At 37.5% G+C, this 20,548-nt stretch overlaps 1 protein-coding gene across 2 annotated transcripts in view; it reads right to left on the reverse strand.

The window, feature by feature from the left end:
- Window positions 1-20,548, reverse strand: part of DNAH7 (dynein, axonemal, heavy chain 7) — a 384,437-nt gene that overhangs the window by 353,597 nt on the left and 10,292 nt on the right. For both annotated transcript variants that reach the window (XM_011997181.1, XM_011997180.1), the window contains exons 2-5: window positions 19,132-19,194; window positions 11,851-11,913; window positions 8,979-9,087; window positions 8,040-8,187 (exon numbers count right to left, since the gene is read on the reverse strand). In XM_011997181.1, the coding sequence (XP_011852571.1) occupies window positions 8,040-8,187; window positions 8,979-9,087; window positions 11,851-11,913; window positions 19,132-19,194 (383 nt within the window). The remainder of the gene's footprint in view (window positions 1-8,039; window positions 8,188-8,978; window positions 9,088-11,850; window positions 11,914-19,131; window positions 19,195-20,548) is intronic.

Here is a 20,548-nt window from a genome sequence, read left to right on the forward strand (position 1 = left end):
GCAGTGGTTCATGCCTGTAATCCCAGCACTTTGGGAAGCCAAGGCAGCTGGATCACTTGAGGCCAGGAGTTAGAGACCAGCCTGGCCAACATGGCAAAACCCTGTTTCTACTAAAAATAGAAAAAATTAGCTGGGGGTGGTGATGTGTGCCTGTAATCTCAGCTACTTAGGAGGTTGAGGCATGAGAAGCACTTGAACCTGGGAGGTGGAGGTTGAAGTGAGCCTAGGTTACATCACTGTACCCAACAGAGTGAGATTCTGCCTCAAAAAAAAAAAAAAAGAGACAAAAAAAGTTTTTAAAATTTACTTTTTTAAGAAGCTGAATAAAATTGACAAACCACTAACTAGACTAAGAAAAAATCATTAGAGACTATTATGATTGACAACCACACAATAAATTCAAAAACCTAGAAAAAATAGACACATCCCTAGACACATATAACCTACCAATATTGAACCAGGGAAGAAATAGAAAATCTGCACAGACAAATAATGAGTAATGAGATTGAATCAGTAATAAAAAGTCTCCCCAAAAAGAAAAGCCCAACACTGGTTAACTTTACTGCTGAATTCTATGAAAATTTTAAAGTACTAACACCAATTCTCCTCAAACTATTCCAAAAACTTGAAGCAAAAGGAATTTTTCCTAACTCATTCTACAAGGCAAGCATTACATTGATACCAAAACCAGATAAGGATACAACAAAAGGAGAAAACTACAGGTCAATATTCCTAATGAACAGAGACACAAAAATCCTCACCAAAATACTAAAACCAAATCCAATAATACATCAAAAAGATAATATACCAAAATCAAGGGGGATTTATTCTAGAAACGCAAGGATGGTTCAACATTCATAAATCAATATATGTGATACACCACATCAACCAAAGAAAGAGAAACCATACAATCATCTTAATAGATGTGGAAAAGGCATTTGATAAAATTCAACATGCCCTCATGAAAAAACTCTCAACAACCTTGGTACAGAAGGAACATACCACAAAACAATAAAGACCATATATGACAAATCCGCAGCTTTCATCACACTAAATGGGGATAAATTAAAACAGTTTTCTCTAAGATCTGGAACAAGACAAGGTTGCCACTTTCACTACTTTTATTCAACATTGTACCAGAAGTCTTAGCCACAGCAATTACACAAGATAAAGAAAGGACATCCTAACTGGAAAGGTAGAAGTCAAATTGTTCTTGTTTGCAAATGACATGATCTTGTATTTAGAAAGAAAAAAAAGGACTCCACCCAAAAATTGTTAGAACTAATAAATGAATTCAGCAAAGTTGCAAGATACATAATCAACATACAAAACTCAGGAGCATTTCAACACACCAACAGCAAACATTCAGAAAAAGAAAGCAATCCAATTTATAACAGCTAAGAAACTAATTACCTAAGAAGAAATTTAATCAAAAAGTGAAACATATCCACAATGAAAAATATGAGACACTGAAAAAAACAAATTGAAGAAAATCCATTAAAAAATGCAAAGCAGGCTGGGCGCGGTGGCTCAAGCCTGTAATCCCAGTACTTTGAGAGGCCGAGACGGGCAGATCACGAGGTCAGGAGATTGAGACCATCCTGGCTAACACGGTAAAACCCCGTCTCTACTAAAAAATACAAAAAATTCTAGCCGGGCGAGGTGGCAGGCACCTGTAGTCCCAGCTACTCGGGAGGCTGAAGCAGGAGAATGGCATAAACCCGGGAGGCGGAGCTTGCAGTGAGCTGAGATCCAGCCACTGCACTCCAGCCTGGGCAACAGAGCGAGACTCCATCTCAAAAAAAAAAAAAAAATGCAAAGCAATCAGGGATTGAAAACATTATTATTGTTAAAATGGCCATACTGCCCAAAGCAATCTATACATTCAATACACTCCCTATCAAAATACCAATAACACTCTTCACAGACACAGAAAAAAAATTCTAAAATTTATATGGAACCACAAAAGACCCCAAATAGCCGTAATCCTTAACAACAACAACAAGACCAAAAATGGAAGAGTCACACTACCAAACTTCAAAATACAGTACAAAGCTATAGTAACCAACACAGCATAATGCTGACATAAAAACAGACACTTAGACCTATGGAAAAGAATAGAGAAAGCATAAATAAATCCATGCATTTATATTTAACTCATTTTTGACAAAGGTGCCAAGAACATGCATTGAGGAAAGGACAGCCTCTTCAATAAATGGTGCTGGGGAAACTGAGTATCCATATGCAGAAGAATAAAACTAGACCCCTATCTCTCACCATCTACAAAAATAAAATGAAAATGGATTAAAGACTTAAATCTAAGACCTGAAACTATGAAAGTACTAGAAGAAAACATTGTTAAAATGCTTCAGGAGATTGGTCTGGGCAAAGGTTTTTTGGGGTAAGACCTCAAAAGCATAAGCAACAAAAGAAAAAAACAAGATTATATCAAGCTAAAAATGTTTCCATAGCAAAAGAAACAATCAACAGAATGAAGAGACAACCCACAGAATGGGAGAAAATATTTGCAAACTATGCATAGACAAGGGACAAGGGATTAATAACCAGAATATACAAAGAACTCAACTCAACAAATAATAATAATGATGATTTGATTAAAAATGGGCAAATGATCTGAATAGATATTTCTCCAAAGATGACGTACAAATGGCCAACAGATATGTGAAAACCTGCTCAACATCTCTAATCATCAGGGAAATGCAAAGCAAAACCACAATGAGATATTATCTTACCCCAGTTAAAATGGCTATTATCAAAAAAACAAAAAATAACAGACGTGGGCAAGGATGTAGAGAAAGAGAATTCACACACATTGCTGGTGGTAATGTAAATTAATACAGCCAATAGAGAAAACAGTATGGAAGTTCCTTTAAAAACTAAACATAGAATTATTAGGTTATTGCAAAAGTAATTACAGAACACTATATGATCCAGAAATCCTATTGCTGGATATATATTATATTCAAAATAAAGAAAATAAGTATATCAAACAGTTATCTGCACAAAGAAATAATAAATATTTGAGGGGACAGATATGCCAATTACCCTCATTTTCAATATATGTATACATATATTGAAATATTACATGTATCCCATAAATATATAAATTTTTTATGTACCAATAGTGTGAAAAGCTAAGGCACAAACTGGGAGAAAATATTTGCAAAAGATACCTGAAATGGGCTTGTAAAGGAAATGTATAAAGAACTCTTCCAATGAAATGACCAGCAGCAAACTACCCAATAAAAAATGGGCCAAATATTTAAATAGGCACTTCATCAAAGAAGACACATGAATGCCAAACAAGCACAAAAAATGATACCCAATATTAGCCATTAGGGAAATCAACTTAAAGCCATAAAAAGATACAACACATCTACTAGAATGGCTACAGTGTTAAAACAAAATAAAATAAAAACAAAGTGTGGGCAAGGTAGAGAAACTAGAAACTTCTTCGTATGTTGTTTGTAGGAATATAAAATGTACAGCACCTTGGAAAACAATTTAGCACATCTTAAAAAGTTGAATATATACCTACTATACAACTCTTCATTCTATACCCAGCTATCTGCCCAGGAGAAATGAAAATGTATGTTCACAAGAAGACATGCATGCAAATGTTCACAGCAGCATCATTCATACTAGTCAAAACCTAAACACAATAAACGCCATGAATAAACCTCAGAAATAAATATATGATTGCAGTTATATGAAGTTTTAGAAAAGGTAAAGGTATAGAGAGAGAAAGAAGACTAGTGATTGCCTGGGGCAACCAGTGGGCAAGAGGATTAATTGAAATGGGCAAGTGGAAACTTTTGTAAATGACAAAAGTATTCTAAAACTAGATTTTGGTGAAAGTTGTGCAACTACAGAAATTCACTAAAACTCACTGAATTTTACATTTTACATAGATTAATTTAGTGGTATGTGAATTAACTCTCAATAAAGCCTTTTTTTAAAAAAGGGAAAAAAATCCTGTGAGGCTTTGAAAATAAAATGTTCCCCCCCAAAAAACTTAGAGAGAACAAAGACAGATTACTAACAAAATAATGACAAATAAAGTCACATAGAGTTCTCGTCAACAATACATGCCAAAACATAATGGTTATCTCTCACCTTATACAAAAATCAACTCAAGATGGATCAAAGACTTAAATCTAAGATCTGAAACCATAAAAATTCTAGAAGATTACATCAGAAAAACTTCTGGATATTAGCTTAGGCAAAGAGTTCATGACCAAGAATCCAAAAGTACATGCAACAAAAACAAAGATAAATATATGGGACATAATTAAACTAAAAAGCTTCTGCACAATAAAAGAAATAATCAGCAGAGTAAACAGACAACCCACAGAGTGGGAGAATAAATTCACAAACTATGCACCTGACAGAGGACTAACATCCAGAATCTATAAGGAACTCAAAATATCAGGAAGAAAAAAACAAATCCCATCAAAAGTGGGCAAAAGACATGAATAGACAATTTTCAAAACAAGATATACAAATGGCCAACAAACATATGAAAAAATGCTCAACATCCCTAATTATCGGGGAAATGCAAATCAAAACCACAATGCAATACCACTTTACTCCTGCAAGAATGGCCATTATTTAAAAATCAAAAAATAATAGATGTTGGCATGGATGTGTTGAAAAGGGAACACTTTTACACTGCTAGTAGGAATGTAAACTACTGCAACCACTATAGAAAACAGTATGGAGATTCCTTAAAGAACTAAAGATAGAACTGTCATTCAATGAAGCAATCCCACTACTGGGTATCTACCCAGAGGAAAAGAAGTCATTATATGAAAAAGACACACACACACACACACGTTTATAGCAGCAAAATTCACAATTGTAAAAATATGGAAAAAGCCTAAATGCTCATCAATGAGTGGATAAAGAAAATGTTATACATACATACATACACACACACATACACACACACACGCACGCATGCACCATGGACTACTACTCAGTCATAAAAAGGAATAAAATAACAGCATTCACAGCAACGTGGATGGAGTTGGTGACCATTATTCTTAGTGAAGTAACTCAGGAATGGAAACCCAAACACTGAATGTTCTCATTCATATATGGGAGCTAAGCTATGAGGATGCAAAGGCATAGGAATGATATAATGGACTCTGGAGACTCAAGGGGGAAGGGGTGCAGGGGAGTGAGGGATAAAAGACTACACATTGGGTACAGGGTACACTGTTTAGATGATGGGTGCACCAAAATCTCAGAAAACACCACTAACGAATTTATCCATGTAACCAACCACCACCTGTTTCCCCAAAACCTATTGAAATGATAATTTTTAAAAAGATAATCATTAATATTTTTCAATCTATCATTTCCCAGATGTGCAGGGGGAAAACCGCTACTATTCTTTAATTCTACAGTCAACTTAACCATTAATTCAAAAAAAGGGATGAAATTGAGACCTTTATAGACATGAAAATCTAGAGTTTACTACTCATTATTCTCATTAAAAGAACTACTGGCCAGACACAGTGGCTCACACCTACAATCCCAGCACTCTGAGAGGTTGAGGCAGGGGATCACTTGAGCCCAGGAGTTTGAGACCAGCCTGGGCAGCATGGTGCAACCCCATCTCTACAAAAAATAATAATAATACAAAAAATTAGCCAGGCGTGGTGGCATGTGCCTGTAGTCAGCAGGCAAAGGGGGAGAAACATCTGAGCCCAGGGTCTGGAGTGAGCCATGATCATGCCACTGTACTCCAGCCTGGGCAAGAGGGGGAGACTCTGTCTCAAAAAAGAAAGAGAGAGAGAGAGAGAGAAGAAAGAGAGGGAGGGAAGAAAAAGAAGAAGGGAAGGGAAGGAAAAGGAAAGAGGGAAGAGAAAGAAAAGAAAAGAGGGAAGGAAGGAAGGGAGGGAGGGAGGAACGAAGGGAGGGAGGAAGGAAGGGAGGGAGGAAGGAAGGGAGGGAGGAAGGAAGGGAGGGAGGAAGGAAGGGAGGGAGGAAGGAAGGGAGGGAGGAAGGGAGAGAGAGAGGAAGGCAGGCAGGCAGGGAAGAAGAAAGGTGGAAAGAAAGAGTAAACTACTAAGAGACAAACTCCAGCAAGAAAGAAAATGAATCCAGAAATGAGAAGTGAAATGCAAAAGCAACTTTCTAAAAAATTAGAAATCATGTTAGTAAATCTAAGTAAGTGTTAACTTAAAAAAAAAAAGAGAATATGGATACTTAAGGACTTGGTGGAATTAAAATATTAAACAATAATCACATAGAAAATATACAGGAAAGCTCAGAGCTAAATTAAGTCATTTTAAGGTTTTTGTGTGTTATTCAGAAGAAAGACAGAAAAAAAATGAATTTTCAACTTTAAGAAATATAAATTAAATATGTAGTTTTAAATGTTAAGGTAACCATTAAAAGAAGAGAAATATATTTCACAGCTTTTACACCAATAAAAATGAAGGAAGAATAGAGAAAATTCAATAGAAAGCAGAAAAAGAGAAAAAATAAGCAAAAGCAACATATGATAAATAGAATACATAAAATACATTGGTAGAAGTCCACATATATAAGAAATATCAATAAATACAAATGGGATTAAACAAGCGATTAAAGTACAGAACTCTAAGATTGAATTTCAGTAAGTTCATCTATATCCTGTTTATAAAAGGCACAACTAAAAAATGACAAAAAATGGTTAAAATAGACTTCTGTTTCTTACAACACAGCAACAAATAAAACCTCCCAATACAACTGTATAAATACTGGATAATATATCACAAAGCTTCTTTTTAATGTATAGCTGAGCTTACAAGAAAGGAACAGAATACTCAGGAGGGAAAAAAAATTAAGTAGCCAGGCAGGGCCATCCTAAGGCTATGGGTGCCCTTATGGGGGCAGGGCCTTGGATTTTCATGCCCATCTGGGGAAGAAGAAGATGCCATAGGCCTGAGTGAAATGGGGAATTCCAACTGAAATCCCGTATACAGCTGAAACAAGATCTGCCCTATCCTCAAATAAGGGAGGACTAAAAATAACACGCACAGGAAGTTGTGTCAAGAAAGCTTATCTTTCTTGGCCAGGGCTCTAAGTAGGAAAAAAAAAAAAAAAAAAAAAATTCTTCTAAAACTTCGTAACCAGAGTTCTACCCTCCATTGATTTGGGTGTTGATGATACTGCTTGTGTGATCTGAGAGTGCTTAAGTCAGGAAAGCAATATAAGTGGAGAAAGCTGGTAACATCCTAGTGGCACCTGGCAAAAGCAAACTTAAAGTCACTCTAGAAGAGGCACATATGCTCAACCCAGCTGCATGGGACTCCGGCACACTCTTCTTTAGCCTTGTAAGCACTCGGTACCCACGTCCTCCCTTCAAGATGACCATCTAGCCAGTAAAGTCCCACACGGAACAGTAGAACAGGGTCCTGCGGGTGAGTTACTTATCACAATGGGTCATGAAACCCCATTTGTCCCACAAATTGTGTACACCCTGAGAATCACAATGAAACTAAAGAGAATTCTAAGCAACTAGCACAAAGCTGTGTGGAAATAAGGCAAAAAGGAACTGGTGACTTGCGTCTTCCTTGTTCTTTGTGAACTGTCCTGAAACAGTGAGACCCAGATAAGACCAGGCCTTGCACACACTGCTGACCATTTCACCCCAATCCCTTTTTTATACAAGGAGAATCACAATGCCAGAAAAGTCACCCCCATCACCTGAGCAGACGAGACTGGGGAAAAAAAAAACCTGCTAGAATCCTCCACTGGCTACCATGGCTATAATGAGAACTCCCAGAAATTCAGCCAACATCAAGTATCAACATTGCTACCTTTACAACTCATGATATTTAAAAGTGGAACACACTTAATAGGGCTAAACTCAATCTCTTTCATTCATTATTTATACTCTGACCTCATTCCAACAAGCCTTTGAGGCACCCTTAGAGACGCATAGAATTCTAATATTCTTAGGTTAAACAGTTGCCAGCGGCTCCAATGTGGATAACACATACTGGTTAGCTTATGGAACTTACATAATGACGTTAACAAGAGTACTTCTAAAGTTTTCTCGTTCTTTATGTGGAGATTTGCCCTTTGATTTGGAAGTAGATGGTCCAGCATAACTGTCATCAACTTGGTGGGGTAATTTGCCCTTTTTTCCAAAACGTTCCATGTATTCAGCTTAAATTAAAAAAAAAAAAAAGCATGATTATTCATCTAAAAGGTAAGCTAAAGCATTTTACATGCTTAAAATAAGATGCTAAATAATCTTTAAAGAAAAAATTACATTCTCAAGTAATCCTAAGTATAATTTTTTTTTTACTATCAGGAAGTTAAACTACTCCTCTCTGTATCATCATAACCAGAAACGTCTATTTCAAGAATATTCCACTGATTTATATCCTGATTAATATACTAAAAATATTTTCTATTATATTTACATATAATTCTCTAAAAGTGAAGACTAAAATTACGATAAAAACATGATACAAAACTATTTGAGAAACTTTAAAGAACCATGACAAAAAAAGTTAACATTAACTGTAATCAATCTGATAAACACTATATTTAATGAGTCAAATTAATAAAAACATTAAAATGACTAATTTGGAAGTAATGGTCATAATTTATTAAAATCCACAAAAAAATTAAAAATATATATAATTTATTAAAATCTCTCTTAGAAAAATCTCAGTCTTTTATATAGAGGCAAATTCTGACCAAATAAAAGTTTTAGTATCAACATCCCAATTCCTAAAATATCAGCTCTTAGAGCATTTACAACAGCCTAAAATGACTAAGAACTAGAATCAATTATTTTCTGAGGGAAGATGTTTGGGAAAATTTTTTTCTACTTGACATTAATGTCGTTTAGCTTTTGTAATTCTATTACACTATTAACTAAATATTGTCTGGTCTCTTTCTCTCTAGAAATTATCCTTAAATCTAATTTAGAATATTGAAGTTCTTACCACAGGACTGCTCATTTTTAACACTAAATGGTTCTGAACTCTCATCATCCTGCTTTACACTCAAATGGAACGATGGAGCTGCCTGCTGCCAGTGGGGCTTTGTACTCACCTAAAATATAAAAGTTAAATAGCATTAACAAACAATATCAGAAAAAAACTTTTTCCATGAAATGCACAAGTGTTTATAAACACAGACATTTTCTCAAACAGATCAGAACATCTGGATAGAAAACACTCAACAGCAGATCTTATTCAAGCCTGTGAATGGTCATGGTGTGCACCATGTGGGGGACATTAGCAAAAGTCCTGCTGCTGGTTGGATGTGAATGCCTGTTACCTAAAACAAGGGTCTTCATTCTAGAGCATCTGCTCCTCATCCCCAGATATTGTCAAGTGTCTTTAAACCTTCTATTTTAATGAGAGGTGCTCTCTGCTGGTCTCCTCTGCATTCCAGCTCCAAAAGGTCTTCCTGTTCTCATGGCTGTAAACCACCCTAGATTGCTCTGGCAACTCACAAATGTATTCCATTGTTTAAAGCAGGGGTGACAAATTATTATACATACACAATTTTAGCAGATGTCATAAAAAGGGAGAAGGCTAATGATGATAGGTTCTTGGCACTCAGGCTCCATACTGGGAAACAACAGTGTGTGGTAGGGACTGTGGCAGAGGAGAGAGCACCTTCATCTTCTAAAAATGCAATGACTAATTAGCTCAAGCCAATTATTGCAATACCAGAACACAAACCTACTGTTGTTGAAGCCTATGGTTCTTCAATAAACCCAGAGAGTCAGATTTTAAAGTACAATCTATTTTTAACACAATTTAATCTGTCTCTCCCTTTCAAATCCAAACCAACTTGAAAGTCCATGTCTGTACTGGCTTCTCCTCCTGCCTAGTTTTACTCTCCCTAATCTCTTACTTCCACTTCCCAAATAAACTAGCTGCACACAAGTACCTCTTTAGGTACCTCTTACACAGAAAAATAGGATAAGAAAACATGGAAGACAGTGCTCTTCTATTTTTCCACCCGCCCTTCCCATTTCTCAACTCTCGTATTGCTCCATAAAAGTTTTAAAACTCATAAAAGTGCTACGAGGAGTTGTACAGAAAGGGTGAGAATCAGGTCACCAGCTCACAGAGGCTGGGAGCCACTAGTGCCAGGTCATCCTTGATTTCAACTACAGGGGTCACCTCTAGAAGCCTGAAGTCTGTAATGAAAATCACTCTAGGTCATAATTACGGCTGGAGAAATTCTATCCAGGTGCAAACCTTAATACTGTATTCAAATAAAGTAGTTTTTTTTAAAAAAATTCATAGCTTATTTTCTAAGTATCTGTTGAAAATATGATCTCCCTTAAAACACATAAGACCCAAAGAATGCTGAGGAAAAATTGCAAGACACAGCCAAATATGAATGCAAAACCAGGTTAAATCAGTCAATAAAAGATTTTACATGATTATATACTTCGCCGACAAGCAAGAACTGTCATTCCTCTCAGCCACAGATATTCGATAAATAAATTTAAATTAAGTTTATATTTTTACATCTGTAAACAATCCACAACAAACTAAAAAATGTCTATTCTGTTTCAGTTTTTTAATCTTTTACACTAGAAAATTTAAGAGGGATTTTGCAGAGCTAGAAAAAACATGCTATGGCTCAATTCTGCAGACATTTTACAATAATTTAGCATTATCAATAAAAGTATATTTTCAATTAAAATTTGTATTTTTAAATGTTCAGTATAATTAATCTAACAATGTTAGTCCAAGTTTCCTAAGTGAAACTGTCCTTCATTTCAAATTATCAGGAATCTTCTCTGCACGAAGCAACACAAATTCAATTTTACAGTTTGTTCTCAGCTTTTAAAATATCTTTCAAAGCAAATAATGCTTTGGATGAACCTTGAAGACATTAAGTGAAATAAGCCAGAATAAAAGGACCAATATTGCATGATTCCACTTATATGAAATACCTAGAGTAGTCAAATACATAGAGACAAGAAGTAGAATGGTGGTTTGCCAGGAGCTGGGGGAGGGGAAAATGGGGAGTTATTGTTTAATGGACAGGGTTTCTGTTTAGTTAGATGAAAAGAGTTCTGGAGATGAGGGGTAGTAATGATTACACAACAATGTGAATGTACTAAATGTCACTGAATACTTAAAAATGGTTAAAATGGTAAATTTTATGTTATGTATATTTTATCAATTTTTAAAAAATAGTAATATTTGCATTGACCCTCCCCTTAAATTTAACTTTCAGGAGTCACAAGAGTGTAACTTGGTGGTATTAAACTCCACATAATTACTAGACAATAAATTTTATTACATTAAAATCTAACTTGTACAGGGCTTTATCAACTGAAAATGCCTATTAACTGCCTCTTCCACAAGACAATGACACTTTATAGTCAAAATAATGAAAAAAGATTCCAAGATCTAAGAAATACTTTGTAGCACGGCATTTTTCTGCTTCTCCTTGAAGATAATCAGATCAACTCAGCTCATTTTCAAACTCAGAAACTGAGGCTCAAGAGATAAGTGACTCCCCAAAGGGCACAGAGCCATCAGAGGCAAAGCTTTACCCCAAGCCCTTTTTTATTTACTCCAATGCTGATACTCCTCCTGCTAACCCATCTTGGCAAGTCGTTCATTCAGAATACTGAAATATTCTACACATAAAGGTAATTACAGCTTATGGTTACTTTATTAAGATAGTTATTTGTCCTAATATGCACACCTCATAGAATTTCTCCATCAGAAGAGAATCAAGTGGAGCAGGAATTCACTTACTTATTTTCAAGTTAGAAATCTAATAAACATTTTTTGAAGCACAAAAATTCAACGAGAATATATTTGGATAAGTTACCATAGACAGCTGTGGTAAAGCTCTTGCTGGTGCCTTGAACTTTTCTTTGCTGGCTGATTTCTCCTGTGTGAAAAATACGAGGGGAAAAAAGTGTTTACTCTGTTAGTGCTAAAATTGATTAACTAAACCAAATTTTACAGAAAGACTATTTTAAAAGTACGTATTATCCAACATATTCAAAGATACACTTTACTGCTTTTAAAATTCTCAGGTTTGTCTCAGAATTATTTTCTTTAGAGCAAGAAAATAAAGGAAAATTATATTCAGCAATATTTATCAGAAAGCTTTAAAAAGTATGCAAAACCTTTTATGTATCACATCTTCTGAGAAGTTATCTGATCCTGGTTAGTGTCAAGGGCTTATACAACTTTACCTCTCCTCTCTATCACTAAAATATTTCTGTCCTTATTGACAGAACAAAATGGTCCACTTCCTAAGATGAATATGTGTTCAGGTTAATGCACCCTCCAATAGCCATAAATAACACTTGTGCTTTTTAGCATTAACTTTCAGAGAAAAGTGTTGCTATCTCTTTTGCAGCAGAGAAAAATTCTATGGTAGGAGTTTCATCTAGGTGAGAGGAAACATTTGTTGAGTTGAAAATGTCAATTTTGGGCAAGGTGTGGTAGCTCATGCCTATAATCCCAGCACTTTGGGAGGCCGAGGTGAGTGGATCACTTGAGGTCAGGAGTTCGAGACCAGTCTGGCCAACATAGTGAAACCCCGTCTCTACTAAAAATACAAAAATGAGCCAGGCGTGTAGGTACACACCTGTAGTCCCAGCTACTTGAGAGGTTGAGGCAAGAGAATCACTTGAACCTGGGAGGCAGAGGTTGGAATAAGCCAAGATTGCACCACCACACCCTAGCCTGGGCAACAGAGTGAGATCCTATCTCAAACAAAAAAAAGAAAAGAAAAGAAAAGAAAAGAAAAAAGAAAATAAAATGACAATTTTGATCCATAAAGCAGATAATATGAGTTGTGCTTTTGGCCAGTTGTCAATTTATTGCCTCTCAGCTCCAAATTTACCCTTTTCGCTCTCTTTTGGGAAATCTGACAGAACCCTAAACTGTTTCTCCTTTGATAACCAGCATAATAACATGAAGGGTACTAAAGGGTTACAATAAGAGGAAGAAGCTTTCTTCCTGGTTCCAGTGCTTTTTCTCATGGCTCCCATGGTGTGGCTGCCAGCAGTCAGCATCTTCATCCATAGGCACCTTTCCTGCCTGTGGTGCGAGGCTGACCCAGAGGCAGACACCCGCCAGCAAGTTTCACTGGCATCCTGGTGGGTGATGTGAAAGTTGTCAGGTTCAAAATGGAGTCACTGTGTCAAACCTGACAAAATGGAGCCAAAAAGATCACAAAGAGAGGGTTCTCTTATACAATTTGCCTAAACAGAAGCTATCACAAGGACAGCTAGTAGCAGAAGGACAGCTAGCTGCATATACAAGAACAATCGCCCGATACACTATCTCATAAGCCCAATCCAAAACTGCAAGGGCCTAACTGTCACTCCAAGATCACAAGTTCTACCTAGGAACTACTGACACTCACCAATCAAAACTCGCCAGCTCTTGTAAGTGTGCTTCCATCTAGGACAGGATGTGGAGCAGAGTATTCTAAGAACGTTTCAAAAAGAAAAAGGGTGGAAGCTAAGCCTTAAAGCACACCTGGATCTCCACAGAGAAGAACAGCAAAAAGCTTACCGAAGTCAGAGGGTGCATCAAGAATTGGAGTCTAAATGTCAATGGCAGGCTTTGAGGCTGCGTTAGAGTGGGTGGGGAAGGTAATCCATTCCCTAACTCAACAACGGTTTACCAGCTCCTACCATGTGCTGGGCTCTACTTAAGATATTTGGTCTACAGTCGTGGAAAGGACTAAGTCCCTCCGCTTATGGAGTACACATTCTAGAGGAGGTACAGACAGTTATTTCAGAACAGATCCATAATGTAACCTCAGAAAGCAGTACGTACAATGAAGAATAATAAAACAGTGTGCAAGGATAGAGAGGGAAGGAGTGGAAAAGTGCTAGGTTAGACGGAGTTGTGAGAGCCTCTCTGCAAAGGTTATGTTTGAGTAGGAACCTGAATAAAAAGTAAGACAAGAACAAACTAGAGCTAGACAAGTGGGTGCTGTTATATTATGGAGGACATGGGTTTCGGGGCTTGACTGGCCAGGCTGGCAATAGAGAGCCATTGCAGTCTCCTTTTAGGGTGACCTTTAGTCTCAGTTTGCTGAAGACAGGCCCAGTTTACACTTTTAGTCTCAGTTTGCCCAAGCATAACTAGTAGAACTTTCACTCTCAATGGCATCTCAGTTTAGATGATAAATTATATTGCTATCCTGTTTATGATGCAGAGACATACAAAAGGCTATTTCATAAATGGTTCTGATGATAGGAACAGGATACATGAGAAGCAGGGGACTAGAGTCAGCAGTGAGGCTAGTTTAGCAGCTTTTTAAGAATGACACAGGCAACAGGAGACATGAGCCTGGACTTACAAAAAATGTTGGTAACAAAAGGTCGCCTCTACCTCTCTAAGGCATTGCTCTGATCATACTGCTCTCCTGTTCAGAAACATTTTCAAGCCCCCTATTGAAGTAGGCACAACTCTTCTTGGTTTCCAAAGCCCTCCTCAATATACTCCAAACTATTTTCCAGCCTCTCTTAGCTACTGTGTAGCCATATGATTTGTGTGGCCAGTGAAATGTGAGCACAACAGGAAACACAGTTAAGAGCTAGAGGGACAGGCGGTTAAGAGCTGGTGTGCCTTCTCCACCACTATCTCACACCCATGGAGCCCACGTGTTCCCACTGGCACAGCTATAAGATGGAGCACTACCTGACCCCCGTCAGACTTCATGTGAGCAAGGGCTAATCTTTGTTGGGTTAAGTCTCTGAGATTTCGACTTCCATTTGTTTTGTCAGCTAGTATTAATTACCCTATCAGAGCCACCAATAGGTTCCAAAATATCTCCTCGTTAAAATCTAGCCCTTTCTTTAAGACCAAAATCGAAAAAGTTTACATTTCATTTCTTAACTCCAACTGTAAGTACTCTCCTTTGAAGATGCATAGCATTCTTTATTGTTTAAACTATTTTTGGTCGGACATGATGGCTCATGCCTGTAATCCTAGCTCTTTGGGAGGCAGAGGGGAGTGGATTGCTTGAGCTCAGGAGTTCAAGACAAGCCTGGGCAACATGGTGAAACCGCATCTCTACCAAAAAAGAGACACAAAAATAACCGGGATATGGTGGTGTACACCTGTAGTCCTGGTTACTCAGGAGGCTGAGGAGGGAGGATTGCTTGAGCACAGGAAGTGGAGGTTGCAGTGAGCCAAGAATGCACTACTGCACTCCAGCCTTGGCAACAGAGAGAGACCCTATCTTTAAATAAACAATATATATTCTGATATATGAATTACGTGTACACCTACCTCTACTGTTCTCCTAACTCCTCACCCCACCCCACCTCCGCCTACTAAATCAGTCTTATAGAGATGAGTTACATGGTTTGGCTGTGTCCCAACCCAAATCTCATCTTGAGTTATAGTTCCTATAATCCCTATGCGTCATGGGATGGACCTGGTGGGAGGTAATTGAATCATGGGGGCAGTTTCCCCCATGCTAGTCTTGTGATAGTAAGTTCTCACAAGATCTGATGGTTTTATAATGGGCTTCCCCTTCTTGGCTCTCATTCTTCTCCCTCTTGTCTCCTGCCACCATGTGAAGAAGAAAGGTGCTTCCCCTTCCACCATGTTTGTAAATTTCCTGAGACCTCCCCAGCCATATGGAACTGTGAATCAACTAAAGCTCTTTTCTTCATAAATTACCCAGTCTCGGGTATTTCTTCATAGCAGCATGAGAAGGAGCTAATACAATGGAAAAACTGACTTTAAAGTCATTTTAGCTTTATCTTAGAAAATTATAAAATGGTGAGGCTGGGCACAATGGCTCACAGCTGTAATCCCAGTACTTTTGGAAAGCCAAGGCAGGAGGATCACTTGAGCCCAGGAGCTCAAGACTAGCCTGGGCAACATGGTGAGACCCTGTCTCTACCAAAAATACAAAAATTAGCTGGGCGTGGTGACCCATGCCTGTGGTCCCAGCTACTGGTAAGGCTCACATAAGCCCAGGAGGTGGAGGCTACAGGGAGCCATGATCACACCACTGCACTCCAGCCTGGACAACACAGCAAGACCCTGTCTCAAAAAAAAATTACAAAATGGTTAACCATGCCCTAAGAAAAGGATAACTAAAGATAAAATAAAGGAAAGGAAAAGAAAGGAAAGAGTGCAATGAGCTTCAGACAGTACTTTCTGAAATACAAGCACCAGATTAGGGGACTGTTTCATACATATACAATGCTGTAACCCAAATGGTTCTGGTTTCTACAATTGCCATTGGGCTACACAAAGGGAAGGGAAATATGAGCACAACATTTTCAAGCTAACAGGTGCAATAGGTGTTCTCAGAGTTGAAGCCTTCCCTTTGGGGAGAATGAGGGTGTGGCAAAGGCCTGAGAAGAATGCAGTTATAGATGACAGAGAGGAACGGCTCTGGGATGTCTAGTCCAAGTGCCTTGGAATTTTCACATCAGGGACAGAGGTAATCTGAATGACATCTATCGTACTGGAGTCACTACAAATATCCAAAACACCCTATGTAACCCAAGCCTCCTATACAACCACCCTATCACTGCCACCACCCTGACTTTTTAAGATCTCTGCATCGTCCATTCTGTTGCTGAGCTATTTCTCCAAGTCTCATCACCACTCTAGGTGAAGAAAGGTAGTGAGGACTTTGTTTCCTTCTTACATTGCAGTGCAGAATATGTATCTCATAGAACATTTTACAAATAGTGCTTCTCTAGCTAACCAAGACAAGGAGCCACACATGTGTCAGAAAATCATCTGGCAAATGATGCCTCACATCCTGCTGGCCTCACCTTGGATTCCGGATATGGCTGCAGCAAAGAGTTCTGTACTAACTTCTCATACAAGAAAATATCTTTTGCAGCCGGGCACAGTGGCTCATGCCTGTAATCCCAGCACTTTGGGAGGCTGAGGGGGGCAGATTACCTGAGGTCAGGAGTTCGAGACCACCCTGGCCAACATAGTGAAACCCCGTCTCTACTAAAAATACAGAAATTAGCCAGGCGTGGTGGCATACACCTATAATCCCAGCTACTCGAGAGACTGAGGTAGGAGAATTGCTTGAGCCCGGGAAGTGGAGGTTGCAGTGAGCCGAGATCATGCCACTGCACTCCAGCCTGGCCGAGAGAGTGAGACTCCGTCTGAAAAAAAAAAAAAAAAAAGAAAGAAAAAAGAAAATGTCTTTTCCGTTCTGCAGTGGGAATCCTCTAATGCTATAGTATGGGACTCTAGAAAGAGCCCACTCTGCTCACACACATGAGCAACCAGAGAGGATGGGACTCAACATCCCCAGGAACAATCTTTCACCAATACAGGATGAAAGATGACAGATAAATGCTATTCCTTGACCCTTCTCAGGTGATCAATTCCAGGAAGCATTCTATAAGCTCAAAGGTCATGGCAGGACATACCAGTTGCCTACTGATAGCCCATGGTTGTATGGCTTTTCCTTCTTCCTAGTTTTACTCTCCTCAATCTCTTATTATTGCTTCTCAAATACACTACGTGCCCACAAGCCCTTGTTTCAGATACCTCGTGCACAGGAAAATAGGCTAGGAAAACATGTAAGTCAGTGCTCTTTCATTTCCATTTGCCCTTTCATTGTCCAACTCTAATCTTGTTCCATAAAAGATTGAAGACTCATGGGAGGGATATGAATGAGGTGTGCAGAAAGGGTGAATCAGGTCACCAGATCACAGGGGCTGAGAGCCACCAGTGCCGGTTTCAACTACAGCGTTCACCTCTAGAAGCCTGAAGGTCTATAATGAAAATCACTCTACGTCTTAATTACTGCTGGAGAACTTATACCCACACTCTACGTCTTAATTACTGCTGGAGAACTTATACCCAGGAACAAACTTCAATATTCAAATAAAAATTTTTTAATGAATGAATGTTTTTAAATATCTCTTTAAAAATCTTGGCCGGGCGCGGTGGCTCAAGCCTGTAATCCCAGCACTTTGGGAGGCCGAGACGGGCGGATCACGAGGTCAGGAGATCGACACCATCCTGGTTAACATGGTGAAACCCCATCTCTACTAAAAAAAAAAATACAAAAAAACTAGCTGGGCGAGGTGGCGGGCGCCTGTAGTCCCAGCTACTCGGGAGGCTGAGGCAGGAGAATGGTGTAAACCCAGGAGGCGGAGCTTGCAGTGAGCTGAGATCCGGCCACTGCACTCCAGCCTGAGCGACAGAACAAGACTCTGTCTCAAAAAAAAAACAAAAAAATCTAATTTCTTTAAAAGACATAAAACAAGGATACGGAAGGAAAATTACAAGAGCCAGTCAAATATGAGCACAATATAAGGTTTTAAATCAGCCAACAAAAGCATTTTAGACAATTACATGCCTTGCTGGCTAGAAGAGATTATTCAACTCAGCCACTGAATATTTACTCAGCAAGTACATTTAAATTTAACACATCAAAAAAACTAATACCATTTTTTTCAATTTTAAAATTTGTCAAATTTTTTAAAAGAGAAAATATCTATTATTTCAGATTTACTTATAAACTAGAAACAAGATACTTATTTGCAGAACTAAGAAAAAGCTTTGATTCTATTTTGTAAAAACTTTTGGTAATCTTGGTATTATCAATACAAATAGGTACACAATTAAAACATGTACTTTGAAATGTCCAAGATCATACACTTAAAATTTTCATCCATGTTTTTTAATTTCAAAATATTAGGAATCATCTCTGCATAAAGCAGTCCAGATTCCATTACACAGTTTATGCTGCACTCTTAAAATATGTTTCAAAACAAATAATATTTGAATTGAAACTCCACTTAAACTCAACTGTAGAAGTTATAATAGTTATAATAGTTTAACTCAACAGCATTAAGATCAACATACCTAGACAGCAAATTTTATTCTGTAAAATCTAACCTGTACCCAACCATTCTGTACATACTTGAAAATTACAACCTATAGTTATTTTATTGATATTATTCTTTCTAAGCTATGTACCTCATAGAATTTCTCCATCAGAAAAGAATCAAATGGAATTTAAAATTGTATAAAATTTAAAATCAGAAATTTAGTAACTTACTTTCAAGTTTGAAAAGTAGTAAACAAACATTATTATAAAAGAATAGAGTATGATGGTATATTGGTAAATTACCATAGACAGCTGTGGTAGAAATCTTACTGGTATCTTGGATTTTTCTTTGCTGGACGATTTATCCTGTATGAAAAACATGAAAAAACAAAACTGTTTACTCCATTAATGCTAAAATTGATTCACTCAACCAAATTTTACAGTGTTTATTATGAGCACACATCATCCAAAATATTCTAAAACATATTGTACAAATGGCATGATCTTGTATACAGAAAATGTTAAATGATTCATCAAAAAATATTAAAACTAGTCAATGAGTTCTTGTATCTAGCTAGGTTGCAGGACACAAGATCAATGCACAAAAGTCAAATGAATGTAGGATGTGCCAGGAGGGCAATGCATCCCAATTCCACAGGGAGAGGGCATGGAAGTTCTGCACCCAGGACCCTCTCAGGCCTCTCCGTATGTGTCTCTTCATGTGGTTTTTCCTGATGTATATCCCTTATAATAAAATAGTAATCATCAGTATTTTAAAAATCAATTGTATTTAATACAAAATTGAAATTAAGAGACGATTCCATTTACAATTGCAGGAAATGGAATAAAAGACTTAAGAATACATTTAACAAAAGAAGTGTAAAACCTATACAATGAAACCATAAAACATTATTGAAAATAATTAAAGTTCTTAACAAATAAAAGGACAACCCATGTTCATGGATTGGGAGACTAATATTGTTAAGATGCAATACACCCTGAAAATATTCTACAGATTGAACACAATCCCTATCAAAATCCCAGCTTCCTTTTTGTAGAAATTAACACATTGATCATAAAATTAACACGGAAATGTATCAAGAATAATCAATCAATCTTGAAAAAGAGGAACAAATTTGGCAGACTCACACTTTCAGATTTTACAACTTACTACAAAACTACAGTAATAAAGACTGCATTGTTCTAGAATAAGGATAAACAGAAATCAAGGAAATAGGAGTTCAGAAATAAACCCAAACATTTATGGGCAATTGATTTTTCATGAGGGTTCCAAGACAATTTAATGGGGAATTGGGCATATCTTCTGGGAGTCTGTCTGAATCTAATTTATTCAAAACTTACTTGGCCCCACCTCCCTTCTCTATAACTAAAACTTCATTTTTTTTCCTAGAATGGTCTACTTCCTAAGGTGAATATGTATTCTGGTTTTTCTCCCCCGGCAAGTTGCGGTAAGTAACATTTGAACCTCTTAACAGTAACCTTAAAAGAAAAGTGCTAACCTCCTTTGCAGTAGAGAATAATGCCATGGTAGAAGTTTCATCTAGGTGAGAGGAAGCATTTGTAGAAAATGACAATCTGATCTATAAAGCAGATAACATGAGTTGTGCTTCTGCTAGTTGTCAATTTATTGCCTCTCAGCTCCAAATCTGCCTTTTTTGCCCTCCTTTGGGATATGTAACAGGACATTATAACATTTCTC

This window comes from Mandrillus leucophaeus, unplaced genomic scaffold, assembly GCF_000951045.1.
Source record: "Mandrillus leucophaeus isolate KB7577 unplaced genomic scaffold, Mleu.le_1.0 Scaffold532, whole genome shotgun sequence".
In the NCBI taxonomy this organism is placed as follows: Eukaryota; Metazoa; Chordata; class Mammalia; order Primates; family Cercopithecidae; genus Mandrillus; species Mandrillus leucophaeus.